The sequence below is a fragment of the Amblyomma maculatum genome, chromosome 10 (assembly GCF_055883805.1).
Source record: "Amblyomma maculatum isolate TAMU_Amacu chromosome 10, ASM5588380v1, whole genome shotgun sequence".
In the NCBI taxonomy this organism is placed as follows: domain Eukaryota; kingdom Metazoa; phylum Arthropoda; class Arachnida; order Ixodida; family Ixodidae; genus Amblyomma; species Amblyomma maculatum.
Window position 1 is genome coordinate 103,592,472 of NC_139353.1, and position 23,381 is coordinate 103,615,852.

General features: G+C 44.3%; 1 protein-coding gene across 1 annotated transcript in view; it reads right to left on the reverse strand.

Annotated features, from left to right (window-relative positions):
* Window positions 1–768: 768 nt before the first annotated feature.
* The window catches only part of LOC146177161 (neprilysin-1-like), a 36,698-nt gene continuing 14,085 nt past the window's right edge, over window positions 769–23,381 (reverse strand). Inside the window, exons 4-8 of the mRNA XM_084581474.1 lie at window positions 23,142–23,314; window positions 12,570–13,638; window positions 8,504–8,935; window positions 5,105–5,290; window positions 769–957 (exon numbers count right to left, since the gene is read on the reverse strand). Coding sequence (XP_084437600.1) covers window positions 769–957; window positions 5,105–5,290; window positions 8,504–8,935; window positions 12,570–13,638; window positions 23,142–23,314 — 2,049 coding nt within the window. The remainder of the gene's footprint in view (window positions 958–5,104; window positions 5,291–8,503; window positions 8,936–12,569; window positions 13,639–23,141; window positions 23,315–23,381) is intronic.

Consider the following 23,381-nt stretch of genomic DNA (forward strand, 5'->3'; position numbering starts at 1 on the left):
CCGCTCATTGAGTTTCTGACCCGAGGAAGGCACCTCGTAATTCGGCACTCACGTCTTGAACGGCCCCCATCCTAGTCGTCATTGCAGGCTAATCACGATCACAAGTTAGAACTCACACCCAACAGTCCAAACTGGCTGCGCGAATCATCCAGCAGAAGAAGGTACGAAGAATTATGGCATTTTCGAGCAGCAATTACAGTAATTTTCTGTGGAACATCCAAGACTCCTCAGCGTAAATTGTTTTCAACAAGATAAGATATCACTACAAACGCAGTTCACCAGAAATAACCAATGCGTCTTCGCCTTTAGGCACATCGCAAAGTCGCTTCAAAAGGAGCGCTTCAGCGGCAGGCTGCGGAAACATAGAGGTAACATCACATTTCAATACAAAAAAGCAGCTACCTAGAAAGTATTACAGTATACAGGCACAGACCAAGACGATCAATAACGACCTTATCCCATAAAGCACGTGTAAACAAATACCAACGTTAAATGAACATCACCAAACTAAAGAAACTTTCTTTTAGCAAGAACGAAAGTATCAGCTCAAAATCACGTGCGAAATAACAGTTCATGCAGATATGACATTGCACCATGATTTCCGGAAGATTGTAGTGGCACACAAGCCCTAAATTATAAGAAACTCAATAAACAAATGATATTCACCTCACCAATAACACAGTAGATCTTGAATAAGACAGCAAGTTGAACGAGGCGGGAAAAACAAAACATTATGTAGATCGGTGGATGGTGCGGGCTCCTAAGAGGTTAGTCGAAAAACGTGCACTTCGTTATCGGGTTCAAGTTTGACCCCGGGTGGCACTTGAACGCTTCTGCGAATGGCGCGAAATTCGCCATCGCCTTGTTGCAGTCGCCGCCATACAAGTTGTCATCTGGCGTCTTCGAGCAGCTGAGGAGGCAGGCAGTGATGAAGAACACTTTCTCCTCTGTCAGCTCCTACGTCAAAGAAAGCGTACATTGTGTCATTGATATCATGCATTAAGGCTGCGTGAAAAAGTTTGTAACAGATGCATGCACATATTTACTACCTATTACTGCTGCTTCACATCTCGCAGTCTTTTGCCTGCGGAGTTGCTCCATTTCTTCGTGCTCGAACAAGGAAACAGTGCGCACAAACCCACATTCGGCACATTGTACTCACGGCGAAATATAACCAATAATCTTATGAGAGGCCCTATGTGAGCAATATCCACCGTTTCGGCAACGCTACAACAATAGCTGCAGTCACAACCCGTCCTCGCGGGTAGCTCTACGCGCCAACTCGATTTCGGTACTTGAATGGTAGGTCGCATAGAAGGATGGTGACAAATTAAGTATCGATAGGACCCAAAACTGAAACCGCACAATAAACTGTATGCTTTGTTGCTGACGTTACATGACCGCAGGTGAAAGGTTTTGAAAATGTGTGCACTACAAATAGGATTTAGTGTACGGTTTCCCGCCGTCACGGATTTTTCATTAGAATTACATCCAGTTGCTCTTCCATACCATCAAGTACAAAAATATCCACTGTTATTAAAGTTGTCAAAACAGCAGCCAAGTCATATGGCCCAGCTCAGTGGATACACTGCGCCAATCAGTTTTGTACCTCTTTCTTCTCTGTGCCAAAAGTGCTTAAATGTGTTGTAACCCCGATCGCATGCGCTCTCCTAAAGTGTTGCGGTCATCTTGCAGTATCGGTCAGGGTACAGTATCGAATATGACAACAAACGTGACAAGTGGATCGTTAGTAGGAGTTTCTAAGACAGGCACTCCAAGAAAGAAAAAAAAATTCTCACAGTCGCAGCGATATTGAATTCTTCATGCCGAGAATTAAATTATGGCTTCCGGGGGCCCTTCAACATGCAGTAATATCGTACAGAACATGTGCCTTTTTTATAACACAACGGTCGAAATAATACTTTCCATACCGAGGTAGAACCCGCTAACATAGGATCAACTACTGGAAAGGAAAGAGTCAACGCAAGAGCGGCGGGCGCTTATGCAGATCATTGACACACGCCATAGCTTAGGGCTGTCCTCACCCATCGTTCGTTCATATGCTCTTGGCGTCGCGTCTGTACATGCGCTTGTGAAAGAAACTGATAGCTTTAAACAAGTTTTGATTGAGTTCTCATTTACCTGCTCAGAACAGGGAATTGCTGGGCCAGCTGGTTCGTGTTTATTAGCAAAAGCGCGGCGAAAAAAAGACCCAAAACTAGACAGTATATTTATCCCCACTTACTGCTAAAAGCTTACATAGGAAAAACTAGCAGTGCTTGAATGAAAGGCTTAGAAAGCACGGCAACTCCTCTCTACAAGGTAATGGAAGCAACATGGCATTTCATGTGCAAAAATGGAGAAGCCGTTCACAATTGTTTTACCGGACCTGAATAATTCGCTACAAAAAGACTAGACACGAATGCGAGCTTCTGAAGCCGTTAAAATCAAAAAGATGACTTGCATAAGTGATCCATCCGTTGTGATCATCAGGAAAGACCGCCGTGCCTCGTCACGTACTTAAATTGTGACCTCACTCGGTTTTTTGCACGTGCACCTGGACAGGAAGGTGGTTTTAAGTACGTGGTTGTGTCAAGAATAAACCAGTTCTATTCCGGCGGCTGTGTGTGTGCTTTCTCTAGTCTTGCGTGTTTATTCGCTTTCTTTCGTATCCCGTTGCAATTGCAACCTATTGCAAAAGCGGTGGCTTTCTAGAGCATCTGCTTCACATTTGGGAGGTAGCAGGTTCGTTTTGAAAATTGTGGAGGCGTTTCTACAATGATAAGTGGTGTTTGTCCAAGACGCTTGAGGCATGTTGCGTTTCACGACTTCGTTTCATGTGTGCATGGAGTTCTCATTACCTCAGACCACAAGTGAAACCTCATAGAAATATGACATCACCCACCCATCATTCTCACCCTACCTCTCGAACATGATCTTCCCCCTTCCCCAGTGTGTAGTAGCAGGCCAGTGTCTCTTAACCACCGGCCGACCTCTCCTTCTTCTTATTCGTTTCCTGGTTCTGCGGGGTAACCAACTGTTTGCAATGGGTACAACATTTTTCCCAGCCTGCTAATCGGCTGTTTTAGGGTGAAATGGAAATAGTTTAAGGTTCCAAAAAGGGCCATGTATAAAAATGTTTCCGCAAGACACGGTAAGAATCACTGACCAATCAGCACAATTTTGCAATCCACACTGTGTTGCCCATCTGTTGCACCTTCCACGTGATGTCTGACACAGGGCACAGACTATGCGATGTAGAAATCCCCAAAACTTCAATTGTCACCATGTAAAAATATCGAAGATCAAATGGGGCATTCGAGAGCATGGCGAAGCGGTCAGAATTCTGCAACGACGACAGCCCTTTCATGCTAGCTCCCTTAGGTAACTTTACGATCCCACATTCTTTACCTTAGACATCTGCAATTAAAGCTTTCGCAAGGTTCCGTTCGACGTACATGGAATGACCCATCAGTTCATAAATATGTCGGCGAAGTGGGCCAGACTTTTGAACGTTACGCGAGATATGCGCTTAAACAATCCAGCCTCTAACACGACATTGCCAACGCATGGGAGCCTTTCGGGGAGTAGAAATGATGAAGAGATGCCACTCTTTCGTCCAGCCAAGAACTAAGTAATGATTTAGGTTTTGAGTGTAGCTGACTTTACGCCACTCAGTCGTCCACCAATTCATGTTTTGGCCACCACAATTCTTTTTTTTTTTTTTGTCTCCAGAAAATTTGCAACCAGGATTCTCCTTGCTGAGGTCGCAATATACGAATGGATGTTCGAAAAAGAAAATTCAATATCCTAACTTTGGTCAGTATTAGGCTCTTATTTCTATCAATATAAAATACATTACTTCTCTTGCCAAAGGTTGGGTGCTCACAATTCCACCACTAAGCCTTTTCTTAAGGTACGTACAATCTATGACAAAAGTCCCGAAGCCGCGAAAATTTGTCTCACGACTCCATTTCGTCTCAGCCGCGAAATGGAGCTGTCATACCATCTTTCAAGGGAAAAGGCATTTCATCATCATCATCAGCAGCAGCAGCAGCAGCAGCAGCAGCAGCAGCCTGACTATACCCGCTGCAGTGCGAAGGCCTCCCCCATATTTCTCCAATTAACCCGGTTCTGTGCTAGCTGCATCCACTTGACCCCTGCGAACTTCTTAACCTCATTCGCCCACCTTTCTGCCGCCCCCTGCTACGCTTTCCTTCCCTTGGAATCCAGTTTGTTACCCTCAGCGACCATCGGTTATCCTCTCTTCGCACTACATGTCCTGCCCATGTCCATTTCTTCTTGATTTCCACTAGAATGTCAGTAACGACTTATTTCTCTGACCCAATCTGTACGCTTCCTATCTCTTAATTTTACCCCTACCATTTTTCGTTCCATAGCCCTCTGCGTTGTTCTAAGTTAAGTAGAACCCTCTTGGTTAGCCTCCGCGTTCAAGTCCCATAGGTGAATAAGAGGCAAGATGCAACTTTTATATACTTTCCTCTTCAGCGATACCGGTAAGCTGCTAGTAATAATCTGTGAGTGCTTGCCAAATGCGCTCCTTCCCAATCTTATTCTTATTTCCTTTTCACGGTCCAGATCTGCGGTTACTACCTGTCTTAAGTAGACATATTCGCCTACTACTTCCAGTGCTTCGCTACCTAACGTAAACGGCTGTTCCTTCCCGAGGCTGTTGAACATTACCTTAGTATTCTACATATTGATTTTGAAGCCTACCTTTCTACTTTTCTGTCTAGGTCATCAATCATTATTTGCAGTTCATCCTCCGAGTTACTTAGCAAGGCAATGTCATCAGCAAATCACCGAAGGGCATTTAAAATGTTAGAAATGTATTTGTTACGACAGTAATATACTGTCTGATAAAACTTCATGGCCCTTTAGTCTTTAATGGCTCCGTGAAGGCTCCATATGATGGCTGAAACTACAATTTCTCATCTGCAGGACTTGTGAACAAGTTGTTACATTGAGTCGTATATTACGCAAGCCACAAACGCATTCCTAGAAGCAGCAAACATCAACCTATATAAGATTCGTGCACATAATATCCCACGGCATTGTTAACCGAATATTTCAAATCACCCACTAAGGATAGCTGGAGATCGTCGTCTTGTAGCTCATTCTTGAAGGCGGCGAAAGCGACCTCAATGGCAGGCACTTCTGGGAAGAGGTTGGGATTGCCACCAGGCAGACAGCCTAGCACGCGGTCTTTGAAGGTGGTCTTCACGGCTTCGCTCAACCATGATGATACAATGTTGCCCAACGGGTCCACCTGAGCAGTAAAGCTGGATTGAGCTTCATTTTATCAGTACGCAACAGTTTAGTGGTTCAGAAAGGATGATAAAAGACAGACCTCAATATAACAACGAACATTGTAAGCATAAGCTAACGATTGGTGGTGGTCAAAAGGCAGTTTGTGTGATAGAAATAAACTTTTCATGTGTTTTTGCTCTCCCCTAAAATCAAAAACTTAGTTTTATTCAAGGAGTTTATGCGATTTTCTTGCGTGCAATATATACATTTACAAAGAAACCAAGCAGTTTCTTCAGAATTTACATATTATACTTATACACAGATTGGTAAAAACAGCTTTAAGGTTACGTAACGTAATCACAGAAAATATGTCTAACCGGTTTACTGAGCGTCTTGAAGAAATTCTCAAGAGTAAGGTTAGCATCGTCTTTAAGACAACAGTCCCACTCAGCTAAATTACGACTAAACATTTCTGTGCTTTCGCACCGGATGCGCTTAGCAGAGGTAACCCCTGTAATTAGTTTCTTTCTTTACATACAATTTATAATGCTGTTTGGCTGATGGAGCGACCCTGTGGATGACGTCATAATCTTGGAACTCGCTTCTAGGGGACCTGGCAACTAGACGATGTCGCGTGCTCCTGTACTGTCACATAAACTGCTAAACAATCAGCCCTCAGCCATGCAAACTGGCAGAGCATCCACCTACCTACCTACAAAATTCCCTCATTAGTCAACGGGTTGACATAAGGTCGAGTGTCGTGGCCGAGTACTGACGGATTGACGTGTACGTGACATCACTTGAAATTTTGACCTCTTCAACCAATCAAAGATGTGCGACACTGCAGTCGCAGTTCACTCTCAAGATATCACACGTGTCCTAAACGACGTACGACGCCAAGGCAGAGATTTTTCCCTGGAAATAGTTTCTAATGCTATTATAATATAAAATTATTCTTCAACGAATATAACATTTAGTACACTCCCACAAAAACGTGAGTGTTTTTGCAACCCACGCCGAAGTATGTGCTTAGTTCTGGCTACAACCAAGTCCGCAGAAATGCGAAAGAGAATGGGCAGGCAAAGGAACTGCAGATGCCGAAAGAGCAGTCATGACAGGGCCTCAAACCTTAGCGCTGCATTTAATGCAGTAAGTCCCTAACAACGTTTTATCGCATACATCCGGGCCTTTCTTATGGAACTTCGCTTCCAACCCGGACTGTGAATGCTCCAGGAATGCTGTCAGGCTCTAACCCACGTTTTCCCCATAACTTGAGTCAAGGTTTCAAAAATTAAATAATTGAGATAAGCCAAGAAATGCCTTTACCGGCTGCTTTGCGCAACACAGACGTCTTTGTTTCGGGAATAATTATTTACGTTATTTTTCTAATTAACTTAATATTGACTTTAAACAGTAAATGTGATTTGCAACATGTAGAGCACATTCAAAAGCTTCCATCTCGCTTATTTTCGGTAAAGGAAGCCGCGCATGCGTCTTTTTTCTGAACTAGAAAGGAAGCCCGCGAAATGCAAAACCAATCACGTGTCAAGCGCATTCGCGCGCCGCGATTGTGCTGCTCCCAAGCTTGCAGTGAGGGAGCCAAAATCACCTTCGGTCGTGGCTCAATGACCTAGTTAAAGCGCGAGGCTGATAAATTAGCGATGGCTGCAGCCCGCTCAGCCGGCTCGTTGCGCACGCTGCAGATTGCCCGCTTGCACCGTCCACATGCACCGACTGGCTCACGTGAGCGAAGAAAGCACCGCAGATATATCGGCTTGCCGCTGCACACGGGCCAGCTGATTTCCTGAACTCAAGCCATGATTTAAAGCAGCACTATCGTCGTGCGCGCATGCCCCTGTTGCGTGATTTTTTTTTATTCGTGGGCTTTCTTTGGAACTCGGAGAAAAGATACGCGTCCCACTTTCTTTCCCGACAATAAATGTCATAAGGGTTCATGAGCAGGCTCTTCAATTTTTTAATTGTGCATATTATCTATCGTCAGTATTAAGTAAACTATATCGATTATCCAAATTAACTGTTTCTGAAACACATATTGCCGGTGATGCGTAATATGGAAGGCAGCTGTTTGCAACTGGTTCCGCGGCCAATCTCAAAAATGTAATTTTTAACCAATGGCCCAAGTTAGCTGGGACGCGTGGTATAAATGTGTAGAACTCTCCGATTAAATGTCGTTTACTGCATGATTTATTGTTCTTGTGTACAACTATCAACATTAGGATTGATGTCGGTGCCTCTAAGCGATCCAGTCATCGACACCAGTGCACAGCACTCCATCATCGGAATATTTTGAACAGGCAATCCCTGTTTAAACGCTGCAGGGCTAAATAACCGTTTTGCAGAAAATCCACCATCGACGTTAGCGCCGTTAGCGAGAAATCCCAAGCAAGGGTGACGGTAGTTTGCAGACCACCCACTGATAGATCAGCTGCTTGTGCGACTTGGCAATACCACGCGATCCAACGTGACCAGAGGCGTTGGCTAATCCTAAACCAAGCAGGCACGTTCATATACGGATTCGAGAAGCGGAGCTTGCCACATAATGGGCGGTCTTCCGTATAGTGTAGTATCGTAGGAAGGCACGCTAATGATTAGGTGTGAGATTACAGTGGCAAACGTTAGGGGTCCGCAACTATTCGAGTAGTAACATGCATTTAATTCAGGTACAACCGGCAACTTAAGCAGCCGACAGGAGCCGCTAACGCTGTCATGCCATTCACTTGAAGGTGGAGCTTAACCTTACCGATAATTGTTTTGCATTCAATAAGATGAACAAATTACAATTAATGATTTGTATAACACGATAGCTAATGGCAACGAAAATACCTCCTAAAAGAATCAAGCATGGTCCGTGCGTTGACTATCAGCTTATACTTCGGAAAGAGCCAGCTAAGATATGAAATGTAATCGAGGCCAACTTGGAAATAATAGAACTCTGGTCACATTTAATTCAATAACGCCCCACGTCATTCAGCTGTCCGTCCGTCATTCTGGGCCGGCTACAAAAACATTGCAAAGGCTTTGAATGTGGATCCGTTTAAAGACATTCCCGTGAACTGGTCGCAACGGCTCACTCTTACACGGGAATTCAGAACTAACGGCATAGTAAAATTCATGCAATGTAATCGAAAGTAAAATGTCGCAGAGTGTACAACGAGACTAGTCAGGACAACGAAACTGTGAATTGCGTTTCCCGTATACAGATCCCGCTTACCTTGACACCTTCGCTGTCCACAGCGCCGACAAGCTCCTTTGCGTAAAGATAACCCAGACCGCCGTATAACATGGCCTTTGTGCCCTCCTTGTAATATAACGGCGGGGCCAGAGCTCCCAATGACAGAGAGAGCTGGTTCAGTACGTGAACGTATTGAGCGTACGGCTGGGCCATACTTTCTCCGATCCGCAGCTGCTGCAAGCCGGCGTCGGAGCCGATGAGGCCGCGCAGACTGCGCCGAGTCTCGATCCAGAAATGGGCAAAGGAGGGGGCACTCTCGGGAAACTTGGTGTACGCCTCCTCAAGACCCTCAGCAGTGAGAAACTTCTTATCCGGCCACAGCACGCTGCGCACGGCACGGAGCTTCTCGGCCGCGACACCTTGGGTCCCATTGTCCAGCCATGGTACGGCAGATGCCTTCTCGAAGGCAGTCTGTGGAAGCATGAAGCTCACCTGTATGCTCTTACTGCGTACTCGAGACGGCAGAAATGCTAACGTGCCGTCTAGCAGTGTTCGCGCTGTGAAGATTATATATGCGAGATGCCTGTAACCACACGCGAAGAGGATGACTCCCTCTCGACGACCCACAAGACTTTCAGCTTCATCCGAAAAAAACGTAAACGATAGATTCGTCAAGAACATTTTATCCAAGTGCTCCACAGGATCACGACAGCCTAAATACAATGTTTGTTAGGGGCATTCCTTTTGAAATATCTCGACGGGTAATGTCACGCCCGGAATGTCATTTTTTGTTCTGTTTTGTTTTATTCGGCTCATTTCTTAACTCAAACTTTCCAATGGGATTCTCAAATTTGAAATATAGCAGTTGCTGATTTCAACGCCCAGCAAGTTTTCATATATATATTGAATCACCGGTCACTCTAAGTCCACATTCCTCTCCCGTTTTTACTAACATCTACAGCACATACATTGTCATTACCTTCATTATTGCTTAAGCATATGAAATTGATGGTTGTGACACTACAACCGTGGACAATGTGGACAACCATATTGCCGCAAACTATGCGCATATTATCGCAGAGGTTTGAAGTGCCCAGAAAAAGTGCTAAAATTATGTTATTTCTCGATGTTAAACTCCGCGTTTTAAGACACTATCTGGCCGGATCCGCACAAAGATATCACTCACTGGCAAGCACAATAGTAACAAGCGTTTTCGATCGCATACCAGTTAGCTGGAAGGAGCTTTGTGTGCCATGTCGCGTTTAACGTGCTGTGTTCACGTCATGTTACAATAAGCTTATGAATAAAGACTATGCATTGTTTTATGCGTTGGTTAACCAAAATGTTTACTCTGCGCAAAAAAAAACATCATATCGGAATTCACTGCTTTAGAGAAAGTGAGATAAATACGAGGTTAGGAATGCCAGCATATGTCGGCACTGTAATCAATCGACAAGCATCTTACGCCAATAAACATTTGATGCAATGTGGACTGGATCGACAAGCGAAGTTGCTGAATATATGTCTGGCGCCTGAATAAAAACATTTGCAAGCCGCTTATTTCGTGATTATAGCCGTCGTTAAGGGCAATGGGCTACATACGGAAAGGGGCAATAACTCGGCAGTGTTCGAAAACAGGGTCACTTGAACGTACTGTACTGTACTAAACAATGTGCCAACCTTACGACATTAAAGCGTGGCTTAACCATTCTATAATACTTCAGGTCTGCGTACTCTATGCCGTCACGCGCCTTCTCTGAGCTTGGGTGGATCCAAAAAAGACGGTCGAGTTAGTCCATGCGCCATATATCGGCACTGTGCGTCTTATGTGAGCACTAACTTTCTGATAAAAAGCAAGAATGATAGTTCTCACGGGGCTATTTGGTTTTAAAGAGCACGCATGTGTTGCATATGACCTCTAGAAAGTTTACCTACAAGTAGATAGAAAAGGCGTGGGCGGTAATCAGAAAGGCTACCCTGAGAGAAGAAAACAGATGAGAAAAAAGACGAGAAGAAGAAAGGAACATTTAGCACAGTCACAATATGTCACTGCAGAAGACTGATATTAGCTAACAAAACAGAGCCTTGTGTGCTTTCAAGGCAGTTGATAGGCCAAGGATTGTATCCGCCAATAAAGGGCGAGGATCGAGGCGACCAACGCTCAAAAGCGTGGGAGGCTGCTGCTTTCTGAGAAGAAAATATTTATAAACCCCTGTCCCAAAATGTAGAAATATTCAAATAAGGCACAGTGGAGCCATCAGAAATGAATCTGAAAAAAAAAGGCACGCTGTTCTGCGACATTTTTACGCTTGCCAACTTTTCTTACTGGGCGAATCAAAATAAATATGCAGCCGTACATTCGTTTCCACTGGTTACAGCCTAGAGTCTAAGCCGCCAGAGAACGTTGGCTGTGGCTTAGCTCTGTTTAACCCTGGTTGAACTGCAAAAGCAACTGCTACATGATTATACTTGCGGCCAAAGGGAGAATGGGATGCATAAGTTCACTCACCGGTGTTACATCATTTTTTGCCACAGCCAGTCGCGCACAGAACACGCACTTTCAAAGAGGTTGCTCGTGAAGCGGTGGTGAAACTCGCGTGGCAGACTAGGGCTCGCCCGCTCTTTGTGCAAAATCTGCGCGCCGGCCACCTTCCCCATCTACAGGCTCAACGATTAAACCTGCCAGAGCCCTCGTCTTTGTTTTCTCGAGACATGCAGCGAGCTCTTCATTCGTTGCTTCTGCACGTCGTCTCCTGAGGCTTTCTTTGCGCCTGCCAATTGTGGCTACGGTATACGAGTGTGGAGTGAAATGTTTGGCTGCGTGCGACCGAGCGTTGCATCGAACACAACCAGCGTTCCGTTGAACGCATCAATTGCACCGGCGTTTTAGGCGGTGGTAGTAAAGACGGTGGTAGTAAAGACGGTGGTAGTAAAGACGGTGGTAGTAAAGGCGGTGGTTGGTAGCCTGACATCGAACAACTAGAACTCAATGTCTAAGCACAAGCACTTTATTTCCAAGAAGAAAAACGTTTCCTCGAGCTGGTGCCCTCGAGACCTCTTCAGGTGTTTACATTTCCTCTGGCTCTGGGTTTCAACTTTGCATACCGACCAAAGCTATGATGACATCATAGTGAAGGAATTTTATGCACATGCATGTTTCAGCGATTTAGTATATGAGTAGCAGATGACGTCGCAGTCAATGCATTGTTTTATTTACCACTGCCTCTTGAAAATGCACGGCTAAACCTATCTCAGAAGCACATATATCGATCCTATACAGCCCTTGCCCCCACGCATTCAGAATTGTTTTTAAAATAAAACTGAATTAGGTCATATTGAGCCCCACACTTATATACAATTTAAAGCAAGTCATGTTGTCCGCACTTCTCTTTCGTATATTGTTTTCTGCAGCCAAATGTGCACACAGTACTCTATGTACCGATTGTTTCGCTCTGTGCATTGCCTCCTTGCACATTGATCACTTAAAACTCTGAAGGACACCTAATCCGTGACTTCGAGGGTATCACGTGATCTTTTAGTGGCTACCACCTGTCCATTCCCTTGCTGCATCGTTTTTTTTTTTTGATGAACATTGGTACTAATTTAATCATTATTTTTGTGAACCTGTCATCCAAGATACTCTTGTAGGTTTTCAAATTAAATAAAATGTCATTACACGTACATAAAAAGCCTCGCATGAATCAAACCGTACGAGCATGTCTGTTGGGCGCAGCGTGTCCCCACCTCGCAAATTAGAAAAAATAATTCCAACAAAAGCCTGCGCACTGCCCAGCGTTGAGTTGTACAGTACGTTTTAGTCGATATTATTGCCACAAATAATCAAATGGCTATTGGACATTCGCCCAAAGTTTCTCAGAGAGGCATCAGAGATACAAACGAAGTGGTCTTCCCTGCTGCGACATATATCTCGCTTTGTAGATAAAGACAACAGTCATCCACCTCCGATGGTATCGGCGTTCTTTCCTATTGTCAAATGTTGCATAAAGACGCTAATAGCGCTTACGTCTTTTATACCCGTCATCCACCCTTCTCTCCTACAGTTTAAAATCAAGGATTTAAGAATTGTTCAAGTTTCTGCCCTTACCTGTACGATGTTAGCCAGCTTGGCGTCAATGATCCGACGCTCCTCATCAGTGAAGTAAGTCACCGCCGCCATAGCGGCCACCAGTACTTTGTAGCTCGCCTCAACCTGGCTGGCGCAGAATAAGGTTCGCACTTGATTGGCTCGGCGCTGACTTCCATGCAAAATGAGCAGGACAGCGTCGGGGTTGGCGACGGCTGCGTACGCCTCCAGGAACAGCCACGCCAAATTACGGCGCACGCTGCTATCATTGAACTTCCCGAAAATTTGCAAGGTCGCATCGAGCAGGTCCAGATCACTTGTGAGCAATAAATCTTCCATCGTGAAAGGCGGCTCAATCTTGAGCATTCCGTCGATTACATATTTTAAGTAGGCCGCGTTCGTGAGATGCAGGACTTTGCCCAATTCCCCCAATGGCATTACGGCAGGCACTCTCACGTTGCCCTTGCTCGACGAAATGAACACGTCAAAAATCTGCAGGAGCATACTGTAAGCTTCCTTAATTCTTTCCGGCGGCAGCGATATGTGTTGGTCCTTAGCAAAATGCTTGAAGATGGCGCTGTAGACTCGGTCGAAAAACTGCCTTGGTATTTGTCTAAAGATGGTTCTCCACTCCAGCATAAGATTGTTCGCAGAGAAGAATAGACGTCGCTTCTGGCCGTCATCCGCCGCGGATGGGAGTAAGTTCAGCGAAAACCAAAGGTTGACGTTCCAGTTGAAGGCGAGGTCGAAGAGAACTTCCACTGGAGTACTTCCTGTAGCATTTTCTGGCGGATCCTCTGGCCAGCTGAGGCCATGCTCGCTCATGAAATTCTTCAAGACGCCTACTTGTGAGCCCGTCTGCGTCATGCAGCTGTTGAACATGGCAGAAGCTTTTCTTCCGGCGGGAAGCCGGGCGAGTCCCTCTGCTAGTTTGTCGGGTACCCTCGCCAGCCACGACATCACCATGTCCGTAAGCACAGAGCGAGACATGTCAGCGAATTCTTTGCGGGGCTCCCAACGACTGCAGACGTGCGCAGTGAAATCTTTGCACGGATCCACGTTCATGTCCAGCTGGAGTTCGATTAGGGCCCTATCAAAAACACAAAGACATGCGACTCAACTGCTGCATCCCCGCCCTGTGTCACACAGCATTCAGACCACAGCTTAAATGAGAGGGGGATACGTGTACCCTACTACTTAGACCAAGTGTTGCTGAACGAAGTGACATGTGTCGCTTTCTGAGTGCGTCACCTTTTGGAACAATGGCTTATGTAGCGCACAAGCTTAGGATTTTACACAGTACCTTCCGCTTTTTGCGACGTTTTCAAAACTGTAAATTCACACCAAGCGGATGGTTGAACACGCGCATACGCCTTTCTCTTCTCTTCTTCATACGGCCTAAGTATTCCAGCGAGGCTTCGGACGACAAATGTAATACACAATAGTTTCATCTGACCAGCCGGATAGTGTCGTTAAAATTCTGGAGATGGAAATGTCTTAAGGAAACAACGAGCAGGAGAACGATCCGATGTTTGGCAGATTCAATATTATTTCCCAGTAACATTATTGTACAGTGAACCAAAGCATCAGCTGGACTTTTGGCGACATCTGGTAGCCGCTGCGTCTATTGGTGCAGGTTTAACCATGTCCTTTATGATTACCTCAGCTGCAACGACGCGCTTCACCGTGGAGGCCACATATGTGTGGGGCCACCTGGGAATCGCTGCTTGAAGCGGCATATATTAAGCCTCCTTATGAATGGTTATGAAGAGGCAAAGTAATCACCAGGTGGTTTAGTGGCTATGACACTATGCTACTGAACCGCAGTAAACGGGTTTAAACGACACAGTTTAAACCCCATCGGCTCGAGGCCACTTCAATGATTTTTTATTGATAAATCACTTGTAGTGATCCTGGTGACTAACAGGCTACGTCACTCTTTTAGTTGGTAAGATTGAAAGGCTCGTCGGGGAGACTCGCGCGTTACAGCCGCTATACCGGACTCAGTTTGAATTATCTGTGCGAGGCCACGTGATTGTAACCTCACCAAAAAGAACGGTGGCACAAACAACTGTAGGACAAGATTCTTAATCGGCGTTACTGAGTGTATGAGTGTTTTCGCTCTAAATGTTCGGGATACACTTAAGCTACGCATTACATCAGTTATTCGACAGTGTTAATGGATCTACTCAGCAACCTCTTGTGCACTTTCCAGGCCATTCCGTAAAAAGACAATTACTACCTTTATTTTTTAATTTACCGCGATACACACAATCAGTTTCTTAACAAAGTCAAATGAATGTGCTTTGATGGCATAGAAGCATCTTCTCTGACTCGCCAATCATGCAGGAATCATGATACCATCTCCATATGAATACAGTCATTTTTCTTTCAGTGTAATTATTTAACATTCTTACGATGCAGGCATCGTAATTAAGATTAACAAGCACTATAAACTGATGGTTGTACAGGCGTACGCACCTACATGTATTCATGATGACTAAACCATTTGGAGCTTCTACAAAGATGCAGAATCGGCAACGCGGAATGGAAACACGTAGTATACATTACTAATGGCCGACTTCAATGCCAAGGCAGGGAAAAGCAGGACGGAATTCTGGGAGTGGGTGAATATGGCATTGCTTCTGGAAAGAGCAGGGGGAGTTACTAGTTCAGTTTGAAGAGCGCAATAAATTAAGAATCATGAATACCTCGTTCAGCAAATGGAGGACCCGGAAGTGGACATAAAAAAATTGCTAATGGTGAGACGAAAAATATAAACTGACTTAATACTGTGTTCTAACCCCACCATTATGCAGGATGTATAAGTAATCGGGAAAGTCCGATGCAGTGACCACAGGATGGTATGGTTTTTGATTATTCTCAATCTGAAAAGGGAACTAAACAGATTAGTAAGAAAGAAGGCAGTCAACGAATTAGTGGCGACGGGGGAGCAGAAAGTTCAGGATCTCGCTACAGAATAGATATTAAGCTCTAACCGAGGATGACCACATTAGCCTAGAAGCAACGAACAATAATTTCAGAGATATCATTACTGAGCGAGCTTAGACGTAGGCGATAGGATATTAGGAGCAGACTTCTATGCTGTCTAAGGAGACGAAATATTTGATTAAGAAACGCCAAAATAAGAAAGCTTCCAATCCAATGGACCAGATAAAGCTGTTAGAGATATCAAAGCCAATAACTAAGCATAAAGTGGCGGATATAAGAATGTATAACATTGAGCAAATTGAGCATGCAGTATAGAACAGAGGAAGCCTTAAAACGGGGAACAAGATATTGGGCATAAGGAAAAATCAAACGCAAGCACTAAGGGACAAGGCGGGCAATTTCATCACGAATATAGACAAGATAGTCGAAGTAGCCGCGGAGTTTTGTACTCATCTGAACAGTAGCCAAAGTAGTCAGGAGAGTAATGAGTTTGGAAGTGATGACGAGCAGTCAGACGTGCCGCCAGCAACAAAGGACGGGGTAAGGAAGTTTTGGAAACAATTATAAAGGGAAAAGAAGCGGTAGAGGATGAGGTAACTGCAGATTTGTCGAAGGAAGGGAAGAATATAGTGCTAGAAAAAGTAGCTACCCTGTATACGCAATGTCCTGTGTCATCGATGGCACCCGAACCATAGAACAACGCAAATATTACCTTAATTCATTAGCGGACGCTACGGATTTGAAACCGTATAAGCCAACCAGCTTAATATCTCTTTCATATAACGTGTTTACTGTATAACGTGTTTACTAACAGAATCAAGACACTCTTAGACTTTAGTGAAGCAAAAGATTGAGCAATTTGTCGGAAAGGATACTACATTATTGACAATATTCACACTGTCAAACAAGTGATAGAAAAATGCTCGGAATATAAGCAGCCCTTATACATTGCGTTTATTCATTACGAAAAAGCATTTGACTCAGTAGAAACTTCGGCAGCCATAGAGGAATGGCCAAATCAGAGAGTAGACGAGATGTATGTGAAAGTACTGGAAGATATCTACAGTGGCTGCACAGCTATCATGTTCTGCATAATGCAACTGAAAAAAATCCCCACACAGAAAGGTGTTTGGCACAGAAAGATTATCTACCCCGTAACATTCACAACTTGATTAGAGGAAGTAATCAGAGACTTGGAATGGTAGCAGTTATCGATAAGGGTAGATGGAGAATACATCAGTAATTAGCGATCCTCTGATGACGTTGCCTCGCTGAGTAACTCCGGGAATGAACTACAAATAATTAATAATGACTTAGACTGTAAAAACAGAAAAGCAGGCTTGAAAATTAATGTGCAGAAGACTAAGACATTGTTCAACAGCCTCGGGAAAGACCGGCAGTTTACGTTAGGTAGCGAAACACTGGAAGAAGTTGGTGAATATGTCAACTTAGGACAGGTAGTAACCGCAGATCCGGACCTTAAAAGGAAAATAACAAGGTGAATAGGATTGGGTTGGAGCGCATTTGGCAAGTACTCGCAGATTATGACTAGCAGCTTACCGGTATCGCTTAAGAGGAAAGTATGCAACATTTGTATCTTACCTTAATGGTAGCGGTAACGCTAAAAAATAGGAAGCGTGTATAGTGGGTCAGAGAAATAACTCAAGTTACTTATATTCTAGCAGAAATCAAGAAGACGAAATGGGCATCGTCAGGACATGTAGTGCAATGAGAGGATAACCAATGGTCGCTTAGGGTAACAAACTGAATTTCAAGGGAGGGAAATGTTAGCAGGGGGACGCAGAGAGGTGGATGGATGAAATTAAGAAGTTGGAAGGGTTCAAATGGATGCCGCCAGCACACTATCGCGTTTATCGAGGAATATGTAAGAAGCATTCGCTTTGCAGTGGGCGAAGGCCTCTTACATATTCCTCAATAAACGCGGTCTCTCAGATGGCTGATGATGATGATGATGATGCTGACGACATGAAATAAAGAAGTTTGAGTCTTTCTGGCACCTATAATGACAATTTGCAAAGCATGCATGCACTATTAGAGCGTTGTCAATGATCAGGGCAACTAAAGCCGAAAGGTGAGTGGAAATTAACGTACACAAGATTAAACTACTATTCAACAGCAATGGAAGGGCCTCGAAACTACTACTAGTATTTTAGCAAGCCAATATCATCAGCTCAATTGCAGATTGCAGCTATTCTGAAAAAGAGTTCTGTGAATACTTATACAATAGGTATTTTACTACCATCATCAGCAGCAGCTGCATACACTACGGCAACATAATGTATTCTTTCTCCTAGTGGATAATAAACAATATAGCGTCAGTGTAACACATGCTCGTTTCTTTCACGCCGCATTGACTCCTTTGGTATGGTGGAAGCAGCGCACGGTTGCATTCACAGCCTGAAATGACGCTAGAAAATGACAGTGACTGTGCCGGAGACGCGCTGCGCATAAGCGAGACATGAATGCGAGCGAGTGACCTGTCGTCGCGAACACTCTTCACGAACACACAATAAAGAGTAGCATGCCGATTAAGCGCCAGCGAACAATTGCGCTTCTCGGCTGTTTTGCGTGCAAATCGGAAGATATGGAGCAAGCTTTTGACCCATATTTGACTGCAGCGGGACAAGCGAAGAGAACAGACTATCAGAAAAAAGCGTTCCGTCTATCGGCGGATCGGAAATGATCATTGTCTACAATGTGGTTGAATTCGATGAGGCAACTAAAATCAGTCCAGGAGCCGAACAAAGGCTTCATAATTATCGTTACAGCCATCGGTCGTTTGGACCTGAAAAGAAATACAGTCCCGGAACCTGAAAAAGCCTTTAGGAATGCATCCGGTCGCAGGCATAACTTTATTTCGCCCAAGTAGAATTCGATGTGTGTTTAAGATACCTGCTGCGATGTAGAAATCAAGAAACCGAAGAACCTTGTGGCTCTTGTCACGCAGACCTCGAGGCAAAATCTGCAAATCACTTGTCGAAGGTCAGCAAGAAGTAATCCTCCGAAACAGTAATTTCGGCAGGGCTAACAAGAATGTGCGCACAAACCTTCTGAAGCACGAGCACTCTATCTTAGAAATTTTCGCAATGGTATGTATGATGTATAGGACATATTTAAACAGATCAAGGCTTTCAAAAGTGAACCTTCTTATCCCAAACAAAACACCGGTCGCTGTTCACGTTATCAGAACCATTAGTAAGGCTCTACCAGCTAACACAACTCCGATGATACTTGTAAGGGTGCCGTGGAAGATTCCACGGCGCATGTCGGGCGTAGGAAACACACTGCAACAAATGTGGAAAGAACCATTTTGCGAAACTGTGCAACACCAAGCGAAGAGTCACAACTGCTTACGAAAGTAACTTATGTTCAGATGACGTTCTTGCTGAGCCAAAACAGATGTAATTTCATTTACAGTGAAAAACAGCGAACCAAATTCCAGGTTTAAAATGGAGCGTCAGTATATGCCATTCCAGCGGATACACATAAGTAAGCGAGTTTTATGAAGCCCCCAACACCTGGGGTTACACAATGGAATAGTCATCACTCTAATTGTATTTGTAGGCTTCTCGCCCGAAGCCTTTTATCACAAAATTAATATTGTACTCAATTGGTGGAAAACCACTTGGTATGCATTGGAGAACGAATGCGTCCGAAGCAATACGACTCTAAAGGCAGCTATAAAATGGCGTCAGCGGTCCAGCAGGGTGCACAGTCAGCCACAAAGAGTATTACTGTGGACAAGTTTTAATCGATTTTTGTGCAATATCAGAGACATTTTCCAGGAAGAGCATTAAAGAGTATAAATCCAGTTTGCACCAGATGTCGCTGTTTGTGTCGAGTTCCTGTGAGCACAAAGCCTCAGCTTCAGGTATTGCTTCGAGAACTGAAAGAAAATATCATCGTCAAAACGATCAAGCAACAGGTTAGGGGAGCCACATGGCAGTGGGAAAGAAATTAGGCGCATTCAGAATAAGAATAGACCAATATAATCTGAACGAAAAGATGAGCAGACAACAGCTCTCAGTGCCAATCCTAAAAACGCAGAGGGCTTCTTATATTCAATCTGAAGTCGCATTATATCGTAGACCTAAGTCAAATGTTTGAATCGTATTCCAGGCACCCTTTTAACTCTACAACTATTTTTCTTCGCCTTTTAGTTTGGCTGTGAGTAGCATATCGATATTGAGATAGGTGCAGAGAACTTTAGATGGTCAGAAAGACATCGATGTGTTGCATATGACATTCTCATGTATGGCAAACGAAAGAGCAGAAAGAACGAACGAGGTGAGCACGACCAGAATCAGAAGCTATTTGATGTGACGAAGGAATTCACATCAACTGGAAAGAGCGGGAGTTGAACACTGAAGTGATTGTCTTGGGTCATGAGCTGACAAGCCTAGTCCCTATGGCAGACCCTGAAAAGACCGGTAATTTGTGGCATATCCCCATTAATCGATATGTGTGGAACCGTTCAGGTGCACCATGGTTTATTACATCTGCAGATTACTATGTGGCGTATTCGATGGCATGAAAAAAATAAGAAAACAAACCCCATGATGCCTAGTGGACGTCAACAAAAGACCAAGAATTTGCGAACATGAAACATGTGGTCGAAGCACTAGCAGAGCTATGCTTTAAAAAAACGTACAGTGTGATGGAATTGAAAAAGGACTTCGAGCAGCTCTGCTACAAGCGGAATGCTACCGTTTTTCAACCAAGCATACTCGGACTGAAAAGGAGACGTTGGTCATTACTTTTAACTCCCGAACTTTTCCACCAATATGTGTTTGGTAGTCATGGAAAAGTAGTTACTGATCAAAGTCTCCCGCAATCTACAGTCTCAACGTCGCACAACGAAGTGCCAAGGAGATTGCATAGCATGCTGCTGCAGGTGAATCCATACAACATAGAGCTCAGTACTACCCAGGCAATGAGCTTGTCGCCGCAAACACAATGTCTACAGCTCTCCTTCCAGACACCGAAGGCAGCCACGAGTAGACAGACGTGAATTTCGTTGCATGTTAATATGTAAGACAAGAAACACTTTAGGCGGTCAGAAGCGCTAATCAGAGGAATGAAGCACTGCTCAAACAAAACCTAATACATATCATAAAGCACCGCTTTAACCACGCCGCTAAAACGTATAGGTATGTGGACTGTGGCCAACATATCTAAAGTGGGATCCAATGATCATGGAAGGCTAGATTCTGATCTCTCCCATCCATCTAAAATAAATTCCCGAGTTGGCAGCGCCTGCCTACTCGGCAATGTCATGCAGTTTCGTAATATCGCAAACCTAGGATCAGTCGATACAGCGTCATGTCACCAGCCACCTGCCGAAAGGATGCCGGTAATTTTTCGCTGAAAATTCTGATGCCAAAAACGCCGATAACGCCGACGTCGGCCTGACCATTAATGGTATCTCTTTAAGAGACAGAATACTGTACAGAGTTCAACACGGCGTCATTCTCTGAGCAAACGTGACAAATTCAAGAGGCTGCTCTCGTCTCATCTTGATACTAAACCTTACCTAGGAAGTACACGCGAATGCATCATCTGGCCAGAAATGAGATATGGTGAGTGGGGAATATTTTATACATGGAAAATACACCAGGTTCAGGTCAACACACAACCAGAAGCATTGCTAAAACACTGCAGTGTCAAACTCCAGAGTCTCATGGCAAATAGCCATTTCCGACCTAATGGAGTTTCAAAGGAATCCTTTTCTGGTAATAGATTAATGGATCAGTGCATTTTGGAATATGATCTGCTGATGTCTACAGCATCTGCAAGTTCTGTCAAGTGTCTTAAGGTTCGCGTCGCTAAGTATAACTTTTATTTGTTATCAGTGAACCTGAAACGCAGTTTTGAAAAGTTGAATTTCATACCTTTGTTCGTAAATCGCATTTCTAAACACAAGAATTCAAGCCCAAATTGCGAAAAAAATATTATGCAGGATTATGTGGCAAAAAGAGCGAAGCTGTTGTTCAAAAAGCTCTTGAAACTGGTAGTCACCAAGAGCTAGTCTTCTTGTATTACCTCAACGTGCTCCTTTAGGAATAGGAGCCAGCCCAGCGACACTCCAATAACACAAACAATCCTTTCAACTCTTGTCTTGCTGCAGTCAAGTATAGCAAACTTTCAGAGAAAGAAGTGAGCAAAACAACAGTGTGTGATGTTCAAATGTGCCAAAGATCTCACGCCTCTGAAAAAAGGGGGCAAACTCAGTCCACCCGATCATACAGCAGCATGCATGAAAAATACATTGTGATCGAGCACATTGGTTCATAACTTATGATGTTTAGTGGATGGCAGCAGACGAAACCTTGTGCACACCTGAGACGGACTCTGTCAGATAGCAGTGACATCGAGCCTAACAAACAGCATTGTACACATCCCCAACAACAAGGATTGCCCCAGAATGAAGAGTTCCCACGGCCGAGTCCCCAAAGGCGAATGAAGAGTCCGACAGGAACGCAAGGCGGTGACGTGAAAGGTCAAGTCACAATATCCGACCATCGAGGAATTTACAACTTTTTTGTATATTGAGGTCTTCAAGCTAACCAGGGGAGCACGTTGGAAGAGGTATTTTATTAACATCAGTACCAGCGGCATCCCCTTCAGCAGCGATTTGTATATTTTCCCCTAGCCTAGAGCCTAGTAAACAACCGAACAACACAGCATCTAAGTTATGAGAAGGACTCGTTTCTTTTCCGCGCCATTTAAAATACAACTTTTAGACGCGCGACAAAAAGTACAGCGTATGCATGTCTGATGATTTCTCATTCTCATTTATTCACCTTGCCTGCGCTCGCTGTGGAACCTGTGTGTATCTTCAAAAACATTTACATTTCTTCCGCGGCACCCTCCAAGAAAAAGAACAACTAAAAATGGTCAAGGGTGTAGGTCGAAGCCACGTTTTCACCTTTTCAGTGCTTAGCAACGTTCTCCCTCACCAATAGCATATAGATGAGCAATTGCTTTTTTCGGTTCCCTGGGTTCTCTGTTAAGTTCTAGCCGAATTTGATACCTCACAATCGTACGTAAAATATATTCTCCTGTTGCGGGCCCATATGTGTCAAGTACTATACCAGGCTGCGTAAACAATGACTTCATTGTCTATTTTCAGCCATCCTGTTTGCGGAAAACGGAGTTCATGATTGTTAAAATATTTCGTAAATCTGTCCTACAATAAACGAATATGCCGCGATCTCCTACTTTCTACTCGCTTGTCTTTTTTTTTCTATTGAAAATTTAATAATTAGAACATTGTACTGTTTTGCTGTACTCAGGCCGATTCGACGTCGTGCTAGAAGACTTCGATTGTCGAATTACTATGACTAGTTGCCGGCGTTGTGCATAGTCTCATTGCTATGATCACGGTCAACATTTTGTTAATTCTGCAAAAAAATATGTTACCAGTTATATTTAACAATAGCCACACACCTAGCTCCAGTGCACTACACGATAATGTATTAAGCTCCCCTTTTAACGCCGTATGTGCATGACTTGTGCTTTCAACCTAAGCCAATGATATCTACTAGCTGCGTGTTCCTCGAACAGCACTTCTAGGCTAACCTGACCGAGTAAGAGAGAAAGAACGGGACTCCGCCTCACCTGTGTTGAGCGCAGGATTGTGTAGTGCAGAGTTGAGCCGTCTTCGGGACCGGGCTGGGCAGCAGGAATATTGTTAACGCCAACACAACGCCCACTAGCAGCATGATGGCGCACACCTTGGCCTCCTTCGACGATTTTAAGCCGCTTGGGACAGTCGGCGGCGAGAGTGTCAACTGTGACAGCGATAGCAAATTGTCAGAGCGCAACGTGTGTCGCATGCTCCAAACCGATATGAATGAC